Source organism: Drosophila arizonae, chromosome 5 (genome assembly GCF_054131065.1).
Source record: "Drosophila arizonae isolate 15081-1271.41 chromosome 5, UAZ_ARI_1.0, whole genome shotgun sequence".
In the NCBI taxonomy this organism is placed as follows: domain Eukaryota; kingdom Metazoa; phylum Arthropoda; class Insecta; order Diptera; family Drosophilidae; genus Drosophila; species Drosophila arizonae.
In genome coordinates this window covers 19,455,164-19,477,045 of record NC_142925.1, presented here as the reverse complement: position 1 = coordinate 19,477,045, position 21,882 = coordinate 19,455,164, and the positions used below count along the sequence as shown (strand labels likewise).

The 21,882-nt window shown below is 36.6% G+C and overlaps 2 protein-coding genes and 1 pseudogene across 2 annotated transcripts; 1 reads left to right on the top strand and 2 right to left on the bottom strand.

Annotated features, from left to right (window-relative positions):
* Positions 1–8,494: 8,494 nt before the first annotated feature.
* Positions 8,495–10,554, bottom strand: LOC108616341 (uncharacterized). Its single transcript, XM_018011458.2, has 4 exons — positions 10,262–10,554; positions 10,075–10,203; positions 9,887–10,012; positions 8,495–8,783 (listed from the first exon to the last, which is right to left on the bottom strand). The coding sequence occupies exons 1-4, from the start codon at positions 10,323–10,325 to the stop codon at positions 8,578–8,580; spliced, it is 525 nt and encodes a 174-aa protein (XP_017866947.1). The 5' UTR covers positions 10,326–10,554; the 3' UTR covers positions 8,495–8,577.
* A 4,252-nt stretch (positions 10,555–14,806) lies between these two features.
* On the bottom strand, positions 14,807–16,603 carry LOC108614999 (saccharopine dehydrogenase-like oxidoreductase pseudogene; annotated as a pseudogene).
* Positions 16,604–19,911: 3,308 nt separating this feature from the next.
* On the top strand, positions 19,912–20,750 carry LOC149268666 (uncharacterized). The gene has a single exon (XM_089470052.1). It carries the CDS (start codon positions 20,008–20,010, stop codon positions 20,458–20,460), a length of 453 nt encoding a protein of 150 aa, XP_089326178.1. The 5' UTR covers positions 19,912–20,007; the 3' UTR covers positions 20,461–20,750.
* The last annotated feature ends 1,132 nt before the right edge of the window (positions 20,751–21,882 follow it).

The following is a 21,882-nucleotide window of genomic DNA, read 5'->3' as shown; positions in this document are numbered from 1 at the left end:
AAAAAAAAAAAAAAAAATAAATAAATAATCATAATATTTAAAAATCTGTCAGGAGGATATGGATTTATTTATGCATAAAAATTATTATTATTATTTTTTTTCTTTTTTTTTTTTTTTTTTAATTAAAGGATTTTAGAACTTAAATAAAGGTACTTCCTTTTTTCTTATATGGAAAAATTAAAAAAAAAAAATAAATAAATAAATAAAATAATAATAACAAATATACCATTAGCGTTAAGTCACCTTGAATTTCCATTTGACAGTGACTTTCAGCGTGTCACAGTTTCGCATTGAGCGAAAATACGACGATAGGGGTTTCAGCAAGATGAGAGAGAGAGAGAGAGCAGCATTTGCCTTTTGATCTATAAGAATAGCATTTCAATTAGTCTCTCCACATCCACTTCAAATGCTGCTCTTACTGATCAAATTCAAATGAGCTCGCTCACCCCGCATCCTCCCTCTGTACTCATTCTCATTTGCTCTCGTCTCCCTGCAAGCCGGCCGAACTCAGCTGTTGTGATATATGTGACTCTGGCATATGCAGGTGTACGGTGGATACGCATTCCAACTGCTGCTCTTACGGATCAAATAGAAGTAATTGACTGGCAATTCATATAACTTATACTTTAATATAACTAATTACTGCTTAGGGCGTGGAATATTCAAGTTTGCCTCCATTAAATTTGTTTTGCATACTGACTTTGCCATGGCTGCACATTATCACAACAGAAGGCATACATCCTTAGACCAGCATTTAACATACCTGAATTCTCATAACGATGTTTTAATAGAACAAATGCAATGTTCATTCACATTCACAATTTTTATAAACTCAACATCAAAAACTTCTTATTCAATTCTGAAATCTTTGTCTAAATAGTTACGAGCTGAAGACAAAGTCCATAGGTTTTTTCATGTTTTTTTTTTTCTTCTAAATATATACATATATTATATATAAAAATGTCTGTAGGGTATCTCTCCGCTGATCATTTATTTGCTGCTTGGCTCTCATCATTATTTTGCAGCTATTAGCCTTATCCCAATTTAGTTACTTTAGCCGCACCGCTGGTCCCTTATTTAGTGTAGTCATCAGTGGGGTCATCTCCACATCTCGGACTCGCTGCATATTTGAGCTGTCATTTAATTAATTTAATTGAGCGAAAATGCGAAATGCGCCCAAAAGTGTTGTAAAATTGGCGAGGTGGCGCCTGTGTCTGCTACTGTTTCTGTTTTTACTTTTGCGTCTCGCTGCTTGTTGTTGTTGCTGTTTTTTTTTTGTTTTTGTTGTAGCCTACTTCGGGGCGGCTTATTAGGCTAATTGCGTAAAGTTGGCTTTAATGAGTCGAAAAACGGTGCCAAGCCTGGCCACAAAAAGCCACAAAGCAAGCGCCAACATAGCTGCTGTTGTTGTTGTTGTTGTTGTTGCTGCTGACTCTGTTGTTGTGCTGTGGGCTTTGAATTTATGACACGGCTTTAATGGGTTAACTGGGTTAATGCTCATCCCTCATCATGAGCCATGATGCCCCATCCTAGCTGTCTCCCTAAGCGACTTTGTGGTCTTTGGATAGTTTCCCCTGCAGCAGCAACACAAATTTTGACAATTAAGCAAACATTTTACGCTCTTTGCCCCAGCCAACTTGGCAACTGGGAGAGGCTCTCCAGTGGAGCATCCAGCATGCTGCATACACCATACAGCATCCAGAATCCAGAATCCAGCATCCCGCATCCACATCCACATCCACATTCAGCATTTCGCAGCTGCCATGCTAAGCAGCTCGCCAAGTATCTCTCAACACCGCGACATTTTGCACAAGTCATTAGGCCAACAAAATGATAATTTTGAAGCATTTTAGCATTTTCCAATTTGCAAATACACTGAAAATATTCAAATTGCCACAAAGTTTTATCAATTACTAATCAAGTTGGTGCAAGTTTTGGAGGCGTTAATAGAATGGAAGAATTTCAAGTAGCAATGGGTGAGTTTTTGTAAGATTAAATTTTACAAATAATACTATTAGAAATTTATTACAAGATTCAGATTCTGGGTAAGATAATAATACAATTTATTTATTTATTTATTTTTTTATTATAAATTTTTAAACACTGATCTAATTTTAATTTCTTTAATCCAAAATTTAATTTTCTAACTTTATTCTGCATTATTTTTATATATGTCAACTCACATAATTTTCACATAATAGAGTATTTATCAGCTGCCCTTTTTTGGGGGTTTAGCTACGTTTCCTGCCCTACGCGCACTCAACGCGGCGCTGCAAATGCTTTCGAGTTATCAGCTGGGGTCGTAGGGAGCGGAGGCTGCCATGAGAGAGCTAAGCGCTCCGGCTGGAGTGCAGCCAAATGAATGTGCTAATGAGCAATCAGGCTTCAAGAATGTGAAATTCATTTAATATACATATAGATATACATATATAAATTCCTCTTCTTCTTTTTTTCAATTTAGGAAATTTGAAGCACTTTAAAGAACCCATTCGAATGGCAGGAATCAGCTAGCCAAAAGCTGAAACTGATGGCTGCGTTGGCGGCAAAAGTTAAACGGTTATACGGGCGTGCTCCACGCCCACACGGCCACAGGGCCACACGCCCACACGGCCAGCATGGCCAAAAGCCCCACGGCGTTAATCATTTACAGCGGCAACAAAGCAAAAATCAGACCAAATTATGATTATATTTAAAGGCGAAACGTGGAAATTAGCAACGCTCAACGCTCGACGTTCGGTCAGTTGCCAAGGCAGCGGTCGGCGAATTTTCCATTTCCATTTTCCATTTCTATTTTCATCTTAATCATCATTCGCATTTCCAGCCACCTCTTTGGCTTGGCTGCAGCCAAAAAAAAAAAAAAAAAAAAATCCCTTTCTGGCGGGTCTGGGACCGGGTCCAGAAAGAATTGCAATTGTGATAAAATTCAGCGTAACTAATGCCGACCACAGCAAAATGCGATAAATCGCCAACTGGGCGGTCTCTATACTCTTTATCGCGAGTCGATCTGCTTAACATATCTGTTGGAATGCGCTTAGTTAGTACGAATTGCGATAGCAAAAGTTGTTCATGAATTTAAAAAAAAAAATAATAAATAAATAAATAAAAATGATAATAATAATAATAATAATAAAATTAAATTAAAATTATATCTTTGTTAAATAAAAAAACAAGCCTATAATTGTTCTTAAAAAATATTTTATTTTGTAAGAGATAATATTTGTAAATAAATATAAAAAAATATTTAATGATAGTAAATTTTTAAACAATTAAAAATGTAACAAAGATTTCTACTTTTCTATGTGTGTGTTCACCTTAAAAAATTTAATAGAATTTTCAGGCATAATTAATATTTAATTTTATTTATTTCCTTTTGCTCATAATTTTTGGAAAATCGTAAAAAAGAAAATGTTTTTCTTAAAAAAAAAGAAGTTTAATAAAAAAAAATTGTTGTATTAATTTAAATATTTTGTTTGCCACAAAATGTAATGTTCTTTTCATTAAAGAGTATTAATTATTCGTTTTAAGCATTAACATAAACCGTGGCCTTTCATGTTTATTTTTTCAGCTTTTGTCGGAACTGTTTTGGGGTGTCGCCTTCTGTGGTCGTCATGGACGGTTTGCTCGCGGCTAAAGTTTGGCGACTTTTCTTTTTATACTTATTTTTTTTTTTTATATTATTTTTTCGTTTTTGGTTTTCTGCTGGCCGAGTGTCGCTTTCTATGTACATTTTTATAGCATTGGCTCTTGTTTTGCGGCTGTATGAGAGATTCAGTTGCTGGAAATGATAATTTTCACTTGAGCGCGCACGTGAAAATGGAGTTTGGTGGTGCGACCGCCTGATGTGGTTTAGCTCTGCTATAAATTGCCAATTAATGGCAGAGCAGCGCTGCGGTGGGTTCCATTTGCATTTTGCTTCGCATTGCTTCAAAAACATGCATAAACATACAAATATCTATATCTATATATCTATATATATAATGTGATCCAATACTCTCTGAATTTTCTCTTATTTTCTATTTTTTTGTTTTTGTTCTACCGGCTTTTCGCCCACGCGATGCATGCTTAATTTTTGGCGCATTCTCTTAGCCAGTTTTTGTTTTGCCTGTCACGCTTCACTGAGCCAGCGAGTCGCCATTTTGTTTTGGATTGTCCGGCGCTGCATTCAAATGCAGTCAAGGCGCCCACGCTAACCACGCCCCCACAACACGCCATGCGCCTTATCCGGTCAAGCGTCCTGCTAAATTCGTTGCGGTTTTCGTGGTTTTCCTCGTTGTGCTTGCCATTGGGTTTCGTCCAAAATAAATACAGAGCGCGCAGCGGTGCAAAATTTAGTTCAATTTGAAAATTGCAAAAAAAAAAAAAAAAAAACACACACAGTCAATGAATAATTGAGCTTGTGGTGTTTGAATGTATGAATGCACTCATCGAATGTGCCATTCAAGCTACGCCAATGTCAATTTATAGCTCACTTTTGCTCATTAAATAATTGAAACATCATTGAGCTATGGCCATGTGTTATTAGAGCAATAGTATTATCGATTTTAGGTACATAGATACATAGATACCTGGATACATAGATACATAGATACATAGATACATAGATACATAGATACATAGATACATATATACATAGATACATAGATACATATCTGTATCTACATAGATACATAGATACATATCTGTATCTACATGGATACATAGACACATAGATACATAGATACATTCATAGATACATTCATAGATACATTCATAGATACATTCATAGATACATTCATAGATACATTCATAGATACATTCATAGATACATTCATAGACACATAGATACATAGATACATAGATAAATAGATAAATAGATACATAGATACATAGATACATAGATACATAGATACATAGATACATAGATACATAGATACTTAGATACTTAGATACATAGATACATAGATACATAGATACATAGATACATAGATACATAGATACATAGATACATAGATACATAGATACATAGATACATAGATACATAGATACATAGATACATAGATACATAGATACATAGATACATAGATACATAGATACATAGATACATAGATACATAGATACATAGATACATAGATACATAGATACATAGATACATAGATACATAGATACATAGATACATAGATACATAGATATATAGATACATATCTGTATCTACATAGATACATAGATACATAGATACATTCATAGATACATTCATAGATACATTCATAGATACATTCATAGATACATAGATACATAGATACATAGATACATAGATACATAGATACATAGATACATAGATACATAGATACATAGATACATAGATACATAGATACATAGATACATAGATACATAGATACATAGATACATAGATACATAGATACATAGATACCTAGATACCTAGATACATAGATACCTAGATACATAGACACATATAAACATAGATACAAAGATACATAGATACAAAGATACATAGATACATAGATGCATAGATGCATAGATGCATAGCTACATAGATAGATAATAAACTAAACTTCATTCTCTTTCCATAGTTCGTTTTTCCAGCTTTCACTTTATTTTTACTTCTTTCCTTTGGCTGCTGGTTCAACCAGTTCCGCGAATCCAATGAGCAAATGCAATGCATTCGCACTAATCTTGGCTAATGTCAGTTTTTATCACTGCATTTGCAGATAATACTAATCACATTTATTTATCATCGGCGATTAATATTGCTATGGCTAAATGTATGTGTGTGTGTGTGAGCGTGGCGCAGACATATAAATTATATGCACATTCGGACTGTAATATAACGCATACGACGCGTGGGCCATGGCGATGCGAACTATCTAAATATACATAAAACAGTCTAGGCAAATGCTAAACAAATAGCTACATCGACAACAACAGCAACAACAACAATAACAATAGCAACAATAGCTTAGTTATGTTCAGTGCATAAACATGGCATAATATTAGGTGCCATACACACAAACACAACAGCTACAACAGCAGCAACAACAACCAAAGTAACAGCAATAACAACAAATTATATTTATTTTTTCACACAACGAAAATGTTGGCTTATGGCCGGGCGTTAAGATAAGCACAGCGGCCAGTCGATTGGAGTATATTCAGTCTATGCATATCGAATATATCGCCAAATTTATTTGTATATTTATATATGCATGTATTCGCTGTGCATAAATAAAACAGCAAATTAAAGCAGTCTGCAACGCCTCGTCCACGATTCAATTGCATTTTTGTCGCTGTTTTTGTTTTTTTGTTTTTTGTTTTTCCTTTCAGCAGAATTGCTTGTTCTGCAAGTTTGGCTGCTGCGACAGGTGATTGTGTTCCAGAAAATAACAGCACTCTGAATTCGCTAAAGAAATGACAATTGATATATAGCATATGTGTGTATGGTTATTTTCTTTTATTTTTTATTTTAAAAAGGAATTCACAAGGCGATGTAAGCTGAATTTAATTACTAAACTAGTAAAGCAGGAGTAGTAATAGTTCAGAAAAAAATATCTTAGCATTTAAAAAATAAATTATTTAATTAAATTTATTTTTATAGGCCTAAACTAAACCTAAACCTTAACTAAAAAAATAATTTGGCTTTAATTTTAAAAAGTTATTAAAAACAATATAATATTAGTAAACAAAATGAAAATATTGCAATATTATATATTAAAAAATATATATTAATATATATATATATATATTTAAAAATATTCAAATGAAAAATATTAATACACAATCTAACTGCTCAGTAAAAATTTACGACAATCTCACCAACACAATTTTTATTTACAATACTTAATTCTATTTCATTTCTTATTTATTTACTTTTTTATAACACTATATCTTATGCAATTCTCGAACAACTTTGTTTATATTGCAATCCGATATCACATAAAATATAAGTATTATACGTAAGCCGCGCTGAATAAGTTTTCTCTTTTCACATTGATTATCAATATATAGTTTGCCAACGGTAAAAATAAAACTGCATAAAAAACTTAATTCTATACTAAAAAAAATATGAATGCTATAGAAAATAAAAGAGTTTATTTTTTATAAAAATATTCTATAAAAAAATATTAATTGCATTATATTGTCGTATCGGCACGCACGCATATTGCGAATGCAACACGAAACATTGGAAAATGCAAATATCAAACCGATGATAAAAGATTTTCAAAGTTAACAAGAGTTCATATCGCATAACGTCATAATTTGCAATTGGTCATTTTAACGGGATTTTTTTCGCATTGGTTTCGCCGCTTCAGTTCAAATAAAAACATTAAAAGTAATTTATAAATTAAATAAATGAATCTGTCTGTCATGGCTACGAATAACTGGCACTGCCCCTGCCACTGCCCCTGCCCCTGCAGTTAGCTATTTGCATTAACACCCAGTGCCAGCCTTTAATAACCATTTGCGTCACAATTGAGCTGCATTGCGTGCTCCGGCCGAAGAGCGAGGAATTAAAATTAGTTTATTTGAATGCATTGGATGACCTCCAGCCCCTCCCCAACACTTCCAATGGATATTGGCCATTGCCAATCTGCATAGCCAGCTCTAGTCCCACTCGCTGCCCCCTCTACGGCCATGCCCATCTGCAAGTGCAGTGCTTTAATTGTGCACTGTGTGCATTGCTCATACGCCGCATAGCCCTGCCGGCAATTGGAGCATCAGTCGCTCTCTGTTTATCGCCTGCATTGTTTGCCATTTGGTCATGGTCTCCAGTTCAGCAACCCATTGCGACTGCTCCATGCCACCCCCCCCCTCGCCACTGCCCGACCGGGCCTATTATTATGCCGCTGCTGTCTGTGACAATATTTTACGGTTTGTTTGATTTACTGTTTATTTATTGTTATTATTGAGTTGAGATTTTTCTGTTGTCCGGGCCGGGCCGGGCCGGGCTGGCAACACGTTTCACAAAATGCACACAACAAAATTGCAGTTTTAATAAAGATTTCCCCAAAAATAAAGAAAAACGAAAAATGGAAATTATTCTATATTATTTTATTCCATTTGAGTAAAATTTAAAAGTAAATTATGTGCATAGCAGTTTTTGAAAGGCTGTTAAAAGGATTTTCTGTTCAAAATAAACAGTTTATATTCGCAAAAAATATATTTTAGACAATACAGTCAAATAAATGGCGTGCGTGTGGAGTCTCTGGGATCGTTGCATTTGATTAATAGCCAAGTAAATAAATTATGGCAGTTTATTTAGCCAACGCGTTACCAATGCCAGACCATAAAAAATAATATATGGCCTATAAAAAGAGCCCATAAATTGTGCAAACTTGTCAAAATCAAAAGCGCGGAAATGTCACATTACATTGTGGAAAAGGCCGAAAGATCACGACAAACTATGCGAAACATGTCAGTCTGCCCCCCTCCGCCACCCGTCGCTGACGTTAACTAAACAAATTGCCAATGCACTTCCGATCGCATTGAAGTGCCCAACGAGTTATCAGTGACAATGTTTTATTTATTTGTATTTTATTTTTTTTTTTTTACATTTGTTTTTATTCTGTTCAGTTTTTTGTTTATTTATTTAACTGCAATAAAAACGCTGAGCAGAGCCATGGCCAAGCCCAGAATTGGTCGAGACAGCGCAGTTGGGCTGCTATTGCAGGGTATCAGACCCAGTTTAGAGGTGCAAACACAAGCCTCCACCTGCATGCCCGTCGCCTGGGTCTCGCGGTAGCAGCCATTGCTGTTGTTCACCTTGGCACACATATACGTTATATTTTGTACTGTTCAATGAAAGTGAGTGGAGAAATTTATTAAAATTTTTTTTAATATCCGCAAGCGAAATATATGGGAAATATTTATGTATGAAATAATTGAAAATATATATATTTAAAATAAAAGAGGAATTTATTAGATTATTATTATTATTCCGGACAATGCAATACAGTAGAATCCGGTTATAACGACTCAGCTTATAGCGTCTCAACGGTTATAGCGACGAAAATTCTGGTCTCCAGACGAACTTTTATGAGCAAACTTAAACGGGTATAACGACGGTCCCTTGAGTGTCGATATAAACGGAATCTACTGTATATGTATATCGGAAAAGTAATTTTTCAATCTATAATTGATATTTCATATTATATTTTCATTTGAAGTTCAAAAATAATAAAAACGGAAAATTAATGTTACTCATGTTACTAATGCTAAGACTTATCCAGTGATAGTCATTAATTCGGCCAATCTATTCGTTTCTAAAAGCCTAACCAATTGAAGCATACTATAAATAAATTAAAAAAAAAAAAAAAAAAAGTATATAAATAAAATTTATGACTTATTGAGTGCTTGTTAATTATTTAAAAGAAAGTTTCTGCTCATATATTCTAAAAATCTATCCAACATCTTCTGTTTATGAGCTATGAATATGTCGATCTGACTTTTGCTTAAACTGCTAAAGGCCATCTTATCAACTGAATAAAACTCATTAAAAGATTTTATGACCCAACTTTAACAAAGTTCTTAACAAAACTGATTCTTATAGCAGCTATCAAGCAAAATTAAATGAAACCAGTTTGAAGACTGCGAATATATTACGGCATTTTTACACTATAGAAATTGAAGGCATTCATAAGGTTATATTAACCATCTTGAATACTTCAAATCCAATTCCAATAAATTAAAGTAAAGTAAATAAAACACTTTTACTTTATGTGCTAGTTACTTTTTCAGCAAGAAAATATCTCAACAAAATTAGTTTATTATTCCGCATAAACACACTCAATACATACTAAGAAAACACGATTATATCCCTCACTGAACTGTTTATTTTGCTGCAGAGGTGTGGAGACGTATATAAAAGTATGTGCAAGTATAAGAGTGTACTTACTGCCACCCTTGAATATATAGGAGTACTTGACGCAGGAGTAGCCGGGCGACATCTGGCACAGATAATGCTCGCGATTCAATGTCTCGTTCTTCCACAGTGCCTTCACATCCGGCACAGTGTCGTTGGCTGAAGTGAGTTTTGCACGGCTATGGGTTGATATGCTTGAAATTCGATTGATAGATACATACGAGTGACTACGAGGGGCATTTCGCAGGGTATCTCATTGAAGTCACCCACTCTGGCGTCGCAGCTTTCCTTGGCTATGTTCGATTTGTTGTCGTAGGGTCCTATCCAGGTGAAATGAAAACATTGTGGTGCTGCGAATTGAGCATATATGAATCGTACTCATCTAAATTCACATTCATATTCACCAACACTCGGCTTTGAGGCACCTCAACAGCAGCAACAGTAGCAGCAATTTAAGCAGCTGCAGTGGCATTTTCGATAAGGTTTTTGCTTTGATCTTTTCCTTCTTTTTCAACACTTTTTTTTTTTTTTTTGGTGATTTTCCAAGATAAGATGAATTTGTCTGTTCGCATATAAATTTTATTTTTGGGACAAGCGCTGCTGTTGCCACTGCCGCAGACAAACTGAAAATGTGCTATTCAACACAATCGACAACCGATCGACGATCTTATCATTTACCGTCGAGTACCTTTGAGTTTTTTATTGCACCTTAAAGGCGGGGCTTACTTAATGAGTGGTGGTTTTTCGATAATTCCATTAACTATATATTAATTACGCTAGCTGTAAATTAATAAATTAGGTTTTCGATTTGATTCATAGGTGATGTGATGTAATTCAAATGTGTCTATGACGCCACGAACAATATTAGCTGCTCTTTGGTATATATTGATAATTTTGTTGTCCATAAAGACTTCAGAGTCACCCCAAAAGATCAGATTAATATACATATAAATAGACTATACATTCACAAAAATAAATTAGAACTCGGACTACTAAAAGCGATAAATATAACAAGCTATAAAATAATTAAATAAAAAAAAAATAAAAAAAATGACATGAAAATTTATTTACAATAATATATTTAGCAACACAAATATATTTATTTTTTGTAATATTTTCTTTATAAGACTTTTTACTATATATATACATATATGTATATATTTTTTTTTAAATTTCGATAATAATCGTTAAAACCTCTTGAGGAAAAATATTGACATTTTTATTTACATAAACTATTTTAATAAACTTATTTTAAATGTAATATATGCGCATATAATTATTTTTAAGCAGACAAAATGTTTACATATATAAAATAATATTTTATGAATTTAAAATGATTTTTTTTTAAACTTAGTAAGTCAAAGATATCCAAACAATAATTAAAGTTTCATAAAAAATTCTTGTTTATTTATAAATAGATTTTTATTTATTTCTAATAAATTTTCAACCAAATTTCTTTCGAAGCTCAATTTTATTGAGTGCCAGAAGGACTCATCTTGAATTTAAGTCCATAAAATTTAGATTAAAAGTCAGGAAGAGTAAGCAGAGGAGTTACTTTGTTGCTAGATAATGAGTATACACAATGAATAGCGAATGCAGCAATAAACTCATCAAGATAACTAGCAAATCTATAACTTAAAGTCAAAGTACACATTTATTATACAGTACAGGCAGTACCTGAAAACTTGAAACTTAATTTGTTACTATTTTTGAAATATATATAGTTGATGATGCTTACATCGATCTCCAGTTATGCTATGATATGTATATATTGTAAATATTCCACATTTCAACAATATTCGCGGAGAGTGCTCGCTTTTATTTTCATTACACGTGATATCTGCAATTGAAGCATGCCGAATGATACAAAACTTTTATTGTAATGAAAAATGCCGACGTTTTTAGTATCGTTTGGTCATGTTTCAGTCGTTTTTTTTTTTTCGATGATGGCAATCAATGAGCGATAAGCGAGCTTATCAATGCTGCTGACAATGTGAAAATAGAAAAAGAAAGTGTCATAAAATTGTAAATGAATTTTAAAATGTTGCTACAGCTCTCAATTCAACAGCAGCGGCACAGAGGCCCCAAGCTTTTTGGGGCCCGGCAGCATTCAAATCAGACCACCGCCCAAATGGCATTTAATTAAATTTGCACAAACGAAACCAGAGCGAGAGTGAGAGAGTGGAATAGAGAGAGAGAGATGACTGACAAACAATTAAATAACAGCAGTTGCAAAAATTGTTAAACTAAAGTCGGCAAATTGTATTTGTTGTTAATTGTCCGGTTGTCAGAATAGTCCTCTCTCGCCTTGCACGAAATGAGTTTGAAAACAAATAAAAATGTCAAACGAATGAATAAAAGTTGTCTAATTTAATTTGTTTAGCAACAGCGGCATTTGAACAGCCAGCACACACACACACACTCATACACACACATGGACTTACTGAGAAAACTCACGCATACTCACGTACTCAAAACAGTTGCGCAAATTGAATAAAAGTACAAATTTTCACCATGGCTCTTCACGTATATTTCACGTACTATTTTTTAAATTTAATTTTTAATTGTTCAAAACAATTAAAATTTATTTGGAAATTGTTGTCTCCCTCTCTCTCTCGTTCTCTCTCGTTCTCTCTCTGTATAACTTTTTCCACAGCTGCTGACCAGCTACGTGTTTTGAAACTTTGTACGAGTTGATGCTGGCAATGTTAGTTGCATTTAGCTAAAATGCCATTTGCGTTAAGCCACGTTTTCGCAGCACACACATACACATATATACACACATCCATCAAGGAATCTGACAAGGACTTTTTATTTTTAAATAGCTAACCTAAGAACCGCTTTTGATACTCACCATTCCTCCAATCGCAACACACATCACGGAGTATCACATCAAAAGCACCTTCAAAGCCGTTGCCATCATCATCCTCAAAGATTGCTCAGCCATCTGCTGCTACTCCACCCACTCTCTCAGGTCCAATGATTGATTATTTTTATTGACACAAATGTCATTAGCCTCAGGCGAAAATACGCAAAGAAATACCCACGGAAATTAGCGTTAGTCAGGCATTTCAAGGTAACACAAAAGAATGTCATCCTCGCCATATCCCAAGTAATTGAACCGTGCGAAAGGCGACTATAAGCCAAAATTACCTGTGACAAGTCTATACAAAGGAGTTCACTTTGAGAAAACCTGCATGATGAGTATATATTTTGAAGAATTTATATATATAATATGAAATATATGAGATATATACAAGGTATAATAATATACAAAATAGAAAATAGATTTACTCTCAGACTCCGACACAGACACAGTCTTAGAGTTAGAGGTAGAGGTAAGGTAGAGGTGGAGAGATAAAGTTAGAGCTAGAGTTAGAGTTAGAGTTAGAGGTAGAGGTAGATTTAGAGGTAGAAGTAGCGGTAAAGGTAGAGGTAGAGGTAGAGGTAGAGGTAGAGGTAGAGGTAGAGGTAGAGGTAGAGGTAGAGGTAGAGGTAGAGGTAGAGGTAGATTTAGAGGTAGAGGTTATTTTAAATAACTTCGATTATTAAATCAAACTGAAACTGAAACTTTCCTTTTGCTCATAAATTGGTTCTTCGCATTTTGCTATTTTCAGATATTTTATTCAATAGGCCATAAAATCTGTCCGGTTTAACGGGCATAATCTCCATATTTTCTAAGTGCTCCATTTAGGATTCATAGTACTAACAGAATTCCTTCAACGGAAAATCTATTCAGCTCATTAATTATGCAAATGTTTCGTCTTCCTCTTTTTTTCGGCATGTGCCTTTACTGAGACCCATTTGACTTCACAATACACCAAAAATTATGTCACCAAAATGCAAATGTCGCGGCACAAGTTTGGGACTAGCTAAAAAGGGAGGGGCGCAGAGCGAGCGGGGTAGTTGGGTATGTGATTAGCAGAAGTTCGGGCCCAAAGCAAAAGTTGTTAACAAAACTAACAGCCAGTTGGCATATGAGCAACATAACTAGGCTCGAAACAAATTTTTGCCGGGCTTCTGCCTAATGGCGAGCCTGCATAAAATTTGCATGCGATTAAGATTGATAAATGAAGGAGAACGAATGGTGCCCCCAGCCACTGTAGATCTACACTGATGTCTAGCGGCTGGGCTGGGAGCAGACCTTGTCATGACCTACACATCAGTTGTCAATGGCTTTCAATTATGTGCCAGCTTTGGATTGTGTCGACTTCCGCTACCTAAAACGAGCTCAGAGAAGACCTGAACACTGCTGACGATATATACTCTGACTGCTGTAAGTTTTGGTCTCTTATTGAGCAGTAAGTACTCGGCTAGTTGTTTGCAAATTTAATAAAGCCAGCGACATAGATGACAGAACCTGTTGGAACTATTCTATGGAGGCAGCTAAACCGATTTGCTAAATGACAAAGTTGTCGTGTGAGGCGGGTGCAAGGGATGAGGGGGTGGCAAAGCGGGTGGAGCCTCGCCGCCACTCGTCTCTCTAATTACGTGTCGTCGGTGCACGTCCAGAGCCGGGTCATTATGTCACCTGTACGAAAAATGGCGCACGTAAACCGGAAACGAGGCGAGCCAAGTCGACCGGGCTATGCTGTGCACGAGGGCCAAACGGCTCATTGTGCGGAAATCGCATTTGGCGCTGATAGCAGCAGCAGTATCAGCAGCGGTAGCAGCAGCGCCTAACTAACGACCAACTAATACGATTAGTGTCATAATGCCTAGGACTTAAGTATGTCAATAATGTCGCACTTTATTTGCACCACTTGGCGCACGACTCCCCACTCAACCACCCTGAAAAGGCGAAAAGGCGAATGGCTGGCATATTTGTCCGGCTCTGAGCAGCTGCTCAAATCTGTGAGTTCTAGCTGCTCTTTGTGGCAGCCCGACTATTTGTTTGATAAACAGTTTTAGTTAATATTAATCTCTAAGTAATCCAAATAAATAAATAATAAATACTTTTTAGTAAATGATTCGTTTTAATTGACAATGCAATTCTTACAATGCTGGAAATATTTTCCTTTCTTTTTTTTTTAAGTAATTGATTAATTTTAATTGACTGCAATTCTTACAATGCTGGAAATATTTTCCTTTCTTTTTTTTTAAATAATTGATTAATTTTAATTGACTATCCAATTCTTAGATTTCTGGAAATATTTTCCCTTCTTTTTTTTTTTTAAGTATTTGATTATCCAATTCCTAGAATTCTGGAAACATTTTCTTTTTTTCTTACGCAAACATTTCGAATTATTCAATAATTTTAATCAAACTTGATCTCGTCATGAAGAATCTCAAATTTCATGCCATGCTCGTGCTTCTCGAGCTCACCGATCAGGTCTGTCCTGGCGAAGGCCATGGCAGGTGTCAGTACGCCACCAGCGCCAGGAATTTTGTGGCCTTGCCTGAGTAGGGTGACCGCTGCAGCGAGTAGGCCCACACAGGTGCTGCCATAGGCAGGATTCGGGCCAGAGACACTATACATTTGGGTCTTGCAGGGCAGCTCGTTGTCCGGATTGGTGCAGTCGCTGGGCCAGCCCGTCGCTTTCAGTATCAGCTTGAAATAGCTGCGCTCCATGTAAGCCTCGGTTGGTCCATTGCGCGATACGTAGCCGACCGAGAAGAATTCCGGATACTTGAGTAGCAGCTTTCTGCCCAACTTGAACTTGGTAAGGATCATGAAAATAATGCCAAAGAGGGTAACGGCAATGGCAATTAGCCACGAGGGGAAACCAATGTAGGAGAAGAATTGAACGGGTCGTTTCTTCTGATAGTCGTAGAAATATTCTTGCGAGCGCCTGACCACCGAACGATCCGCGCCTATATATGGTAGACACACCTGATTAGTCTCCGGTGAGCGGAAGATTAAGGGACGACGTCTCATAATTGGGTAGAACGGGGGCAGGGGCTCGACGAAGTTGTGCTCCCGCAGAGCCTTCAGCTGATCGGAATGCGCCAAGCTGTTCACAGCGCTCACCCAGGTGCCATAGTTGAGGCCGGCTCTACCGGCATTCGCGTTGCCCTTGCACCCCCTAAGGCCGTGCACGAAAAACGTCTCCACCGAATTGATCGTGCCATCGAAATGCTGCTCGGCGAATACGACGCCCATGTCCGCTGGAATGGAATTACAGCCACAAGCACTTATCACGTATGTGCCGCACAGCTTGGCGAAGTCGTGGTACTTCAGCTGCATCGACTCGATGTACTGCGGCTCCCCGCTGACGTCTACCAGATGAGCACCGCCCGCGAGGCAGCCACGAATCACCGGCTCGCCATAGAGCCGAAACGGTCCCACCGTATTGACAACGATGCGAGCGGACATGGCCATTCGCAGCACTGAATTGTCATCGCTAACATCGGCAATGATGATGGGTATCTGCGATAGGTCCTGCCCGGCCTTGATGCCCATTTCGTCAAGCACCTCCTCCAGCTTTTCGCGATTGCGCCCGGCGATGCCCCAGCGCAGACCTTCGAGCACGGAAACCGCCTCGTATACGGTGTGTTTGCCAGTGAATCCGCTGGCACCAAATATCACGACATCGAGCCGTCCACTGCGCACTTCTTCAGCCATTGAGCAATGGAATGAATTATGAGTGAATGAGTAATATGAGTAGTATGTGTTCTAAACAATGTTGTAGACGAAAATGTGATTGGACTTGTATTGTTGTGTACCCTGTTTTATATGTTTTTCAGGGGCTAATTTACAATTGACAGTGAAGTACATTTCAGAGCTGTGTTGATTCGGTTTACATTCAAGGATTTTTGAGAGCGCAGAGAATAAATTTGTTATAGGCGTAAAAGTTCGAGATCTCCTTTGGTTTTAGTACTAAGTACAACTAGCTTAACAATTTAAAAATATAATTCAATTAAAATTAAATTAAAAAAAAAAGAAATTATATATTAAATCTTAGAACAATTTCCATTTATTGATTAGGTAAGCCTAAAGCAATGGGGTACCGGTCTAATATATATTTAAGGTTATTTTAATTTTTCATATTAAAACAAAAAAATAACAAATATCCTTAATTACCAATAGTGTAAATATCTCAGCAAAATAGCCATAGCTAACCTCTGCTAAAAAATAAATTTATCACAACAGCTTTATATGATTATTAAAAAAAAGATTCAAAGAAAATAAAACTCAATAAAATAAAAATAAATATTGCTATAACAAAACTCTTATCAATAGAGAGAGATATAGCCATTTCAAATGAATAGGAAAATATATATTTAAAGATATTCTTTTTCAGTTTAGGAATCTGGGATATAGACATTTCGAATTTGTTTGATTTTTTTATATTAAGTACGATATCAAAGTAGTACAGAAAAATCTCTACTAATAATAATTACAAAAATCGACTATATTGAATTCTTAATTTATATACATATAATAAATAATCTTTTAATACACTTATAATATAATGAAAAACAGGTGGGCATACATCTAAGAATATACAATAAATGATATATACACATTTGTAGTAATAGTTCGTAGATAATTATAATATATATATATATATTTTTTTTTGTACCCTTTGAACTTAGTTAATCCACACTTCTACAGTTTCAGCTTGATTGCTGACAACAAGAAAACATGAATAAAGGAAACATCGGCAAATAAAGAAAATTTGTTTTATATTTAAACGGATTCTGATTTTTGGACAACATTTTTACTCATTTGAAAGACTAAATTAATATGCGGCTCATACTTAAAATATGACATGGATTATTCAATGCAGCACCTGAGGTACGGCTTAGCTGCATTCATAGCCATCATTAGCTCGCAGTAGGAGAAGCGCTGATACCTGTAGTAGCCAGGATTCTTGTAGCACTCACTTTTGCCATCGTTGCCGCAGTGTTTCTCTTTCTTTCGTAATTCCTGAAAGCTTTTGGTCACATACGGCAGGGCCTGTACGGCATTCGTTATAAGGTAGGAGGGGTCATAGCTAATGGGCGAATCGCGCTGGTTTCTCGACTTTGATCCTTTGCGGCCTGTCCTCTTGGTGGGTGAATCCTTGGGCTTGGATGACTCGTGTGATAATGGACACGGAGTTTGGCCGGTGCATTGCCGTAGAACCGTGCTCGACATTAAACCACTGTGTGTGAACATTTTGTCTTAGTTTTTAGGAATTTTAAAATTTCAAATATTAAAAAGAAAAAAATTTACACAATTTTAAAATCGAATTTTGATATACCACGATGTTGAATATTCTGAATACTATGATTTGAATTGACAACAGATGAAGTTAATGTCAAGTTTATTTGACATTTATGTAAGAGTATAAATTGATTGAGCAGTTTTTATAGAATTTTTGGTATATCGACTTAAGTTTGTCCTTAAGCTGAGATCGTTTGAGGTGGAGTGAGAGATTTCTCCATTTGTAATTGAGGCTGTTACCTTTAAGCCTCTACGATCGTATAATTTTACCGTTTGCTATTTCAAGCTATCCCTATTAAGCAGTTGTCCAATATTTAATCCCAATCGCTATCTAGTTAGCTCTTTAGGCTTGATTCGTCGCAGCACTGGCAACTTCAACTCGACGGAGCCCACAAACTGATTGCGACAAACTTTTAGCAATTTCTTTACAAAATCACACACACACATATATACACATATACACACAACAAAGTTCTGCAAATTATGGCGGAAAATTACCTTAACGAAAGAGCTTCCGCAACTGTATAACCTTTGTGGCACAACTGTACCAGGTCAGTTATGTGGCATGGGCACACACTTGCCTGCGAAAATTGTGGAGCTGCTGAGGGGGGGATGGCGGCGGGGTGCAGGGGGCAGGATTTTGTATTTGCTGCGCTGCTAGCAGTATAACCCAAAACAAAAGCAATTAGATGACATCGGCGACGTTGCCATTTGTTTGGCTCTGATTCGGATTGTGCGGGAGCAAGACTGAGAGAGACATAGAGTGAGTGAGAGAGAGAGGGCGAGGGAGTGAGCAAGTGGAACAAGGAAGAGACACACTAAAAAGTTTACCAGCGCGATTTTCTTGCTGAAACTATAAATTTACAAGCCGCAATGGCGACGCCGCCAACGTACCGTTATGTGCGCCATCTTTTTTGGGTTTGAGTGTGAATTTCTGTCTCTGCGTGTGTGTGCCTGTGTGTGTGTTTGTGTGTGAGAGTGTATTAAAAAGCATTCAAGTGAACCTGTGCCGTGTTTCGTGTCTCGGCTAGCTGTGAGCTGACAATTTTCCGGTGCTTCAACGTTTATTTTGTTGTTGTTGTTGTTGTTGAGGATTTTTATTGCTATGTTTGTTGTTGTTAGTTTTAAAAACTTTATTTTGGCAAGAATGGGCGGAACGGGTGCGCAGCTGGCTGATTGTCGAGGTTTAACGTTTCGGGTGTTGAGCATTTATCTCAACGCCCTCAAAGTTGTACAACTGGGTTCCCGACAATAACCACAACAATAACAACAACAATACGATTTTAAGTGCAAATAAGTTTAATGATCAAAATAATTCAACGTGTGTTAGTGTTTTGGCTTAAGCTTGTTTATGTCTGACTTCAAACTGGGTCGAACTTAACTTTATAGCCGGCTTAACTCGTGGCATATCGTTCCTTATATAGGCATACCAACGGTTTATACCCATTCACTTATGTGGAACTAAAGATACGGCTGTATGTTAAGAGTGGTAAAGATGACATGTTGAAAAGTATTTAAATGACTTTGTATTTGCATTGCTCGATTGTCGCAAGTATAAGTGAAATAATATTTATATGATATGATATTTTGATTATAAATCGTTTTACATAAGATGAACAACAGAATGTATAGAAAGTAAGTTATTATAAAGAACTTTTTTTATAATGACATCAATCGGCCATTGTCCTATTGGATCTCCCATGCCTAACCAGAGGGAACTGAGAAGAGCTCAAGTTCCCTACGTATGGCTGGCATAATATGGTATATGTGGAACCGAAATTCTTGCGCTGAAAGTTCTGTAGCTATTTGAATATATATATGTACCATATGTAATATCTTGCATAGAGCTGCAAAATAAAGCTAGGCCCAGTTTAATACTGCAAGCTGTTCTTATCCATACTTTTCAAATTCAAAGCATGCTATGCCTGTTTTAAAAATCCTTTTTTTTTTGCAACTAAATCAAAAATAAAATAATAAAATTTATTTGCCTGTAATTTTTAGAATGCCGACATGTGATTTAAAGCCAATTTCTCGTCAACTATTACTGTGCAAGGACGCTCAGATTCGAAATCAAATCCAATTATGTATCCTGCGCTATTATGCCAAGTGTAATTGCGACTGCGAGAAGACGGGCATTTGCAAGTGCAGCGCGGACTGCGAGTGCCGGCTACGGAGGAAGAAGGTCAGCCGGTTGGGACCAAAGAAAATTTGTTGTCGCGATCCGCCGCCGAGCTATGCGCCCAAATGCCTGGAAACGAAAGCATTTGAAGTACCGGAATTTATAAGTCCTAAAGCATTTCGGCCCATGAAGCCGGACGAACAGCTAGGTCCGCGGGCGGGCAAGTCGAAAGAGTATAAGAATCCAGAGTTTTTCAGCTATCATACCTTTTCGTACTATGAGCTAAAAATGGCCGCAGGAAAGGCAAAAGATTTGTTCGAGGGAAAGAAACCTTAGGCTTTTATATACTAGTTAAGGTTTTACTCCAGACGGACGGATGAGCATGATATCTCATGCACATATATGCAAACTCCGGTGTAGCAAATATTTTAATCTAGCTAAATAACATTGTGACAGTCCGGAAAGAATTATTTATTAGCCAGGTAGAATTTTATAAAAACTAATGGACAATATAGCATTAAAAATTTATTGTTGTTGCAAAAAAAAAAAAAGAAACAAACAAAAGTTTTTATTTATTAAAAAGAAAAAGAAAAAGGGAAAAACTAAGTGAGAAAAAAAAATTATAAATAAACAAAAATTGTCAATTTAGGATTATTGAAAAAAAAAAAAAATTTGTTAATTATGAAATGAATTAGCTTAAAGAAATGTTAACTTAAGATCAAAAGATTCTATATAATTGCTAATTAGATTGATATCTAATAGCAGTCAGCTACTCCGTCTCTCTCGCTCCTACTCTCTATATCTCTTTACATTTATTCTTTCTCTCTGTGCGCACAATACTTAATTTAATTAAACTTGTCGCAGCTCCAGAAAGTCTCTGCTTAGTTTAAGCTTCCCTTCACAAAAGAAAAACGAAATAAAATTCCAATAAAGTTGTTATATGTATAAAACCCAATGTTGATATGAATGAAAGTTTAGAAAGTCTTGCTCGAAATTTCTTAGGATTTGCGATGACTTTCACTGTTTTCTTGCTGAGCCGCAAAGCTTCGGCTGGCGTTGCAGTTGCTGCAGATGTTTTATGCAAATGCAGACGCGTTTTTGGCTTAACATCGTGAACTTTGCATGGCCATTGTCGTTTTCGGCAAGTTTTGTGCCAGATTTCGCGCTTTGCCGTGCGATTGCGGCAACGCCAGCGATAACAACAATAATAACAACAAACGGGACAACAACAACAACAACAACAATAAGAGAAGCGCCAACAACAATGGAAAAGTCGAGGACGCGTACTTATTTCGCTGGTTGCTTAATTAAAATGCGCAGTCGGTGCGAGCGCTTCATTTGGCTCGCTTAATCGCCCAGCCACAGAGAGATTCGCATCAGTCGACCGCCCATCCGCCCATCCGCCCGTCTGTGCCACCCAGAGGCCTCGCCCACCATTCGTTTGCATGTAAAGTGTCAAGTTTTTCATTATAATTTGCATATTTTTCGCCAGCGCGTTAACTTTTCGCCTACTCACCACGTGCCACGCCCCCATGCCGGAGCCATGTAAATGACAACAATAAGCATTATGGCATGTGCCTGAATAGTTACAAGGACCTAGGACCTAGGATCTAGGACTAGCCAGCCAGCCAGCCAGCCAGCCAGCCTAGCGCCTTCCGACTATATCTGCCCAGATACACACACACTGACACACACACATACTGAAACACACACACACACAGAGCATGCACATTTTAAGTTATTTTCAAGTTTAATTTT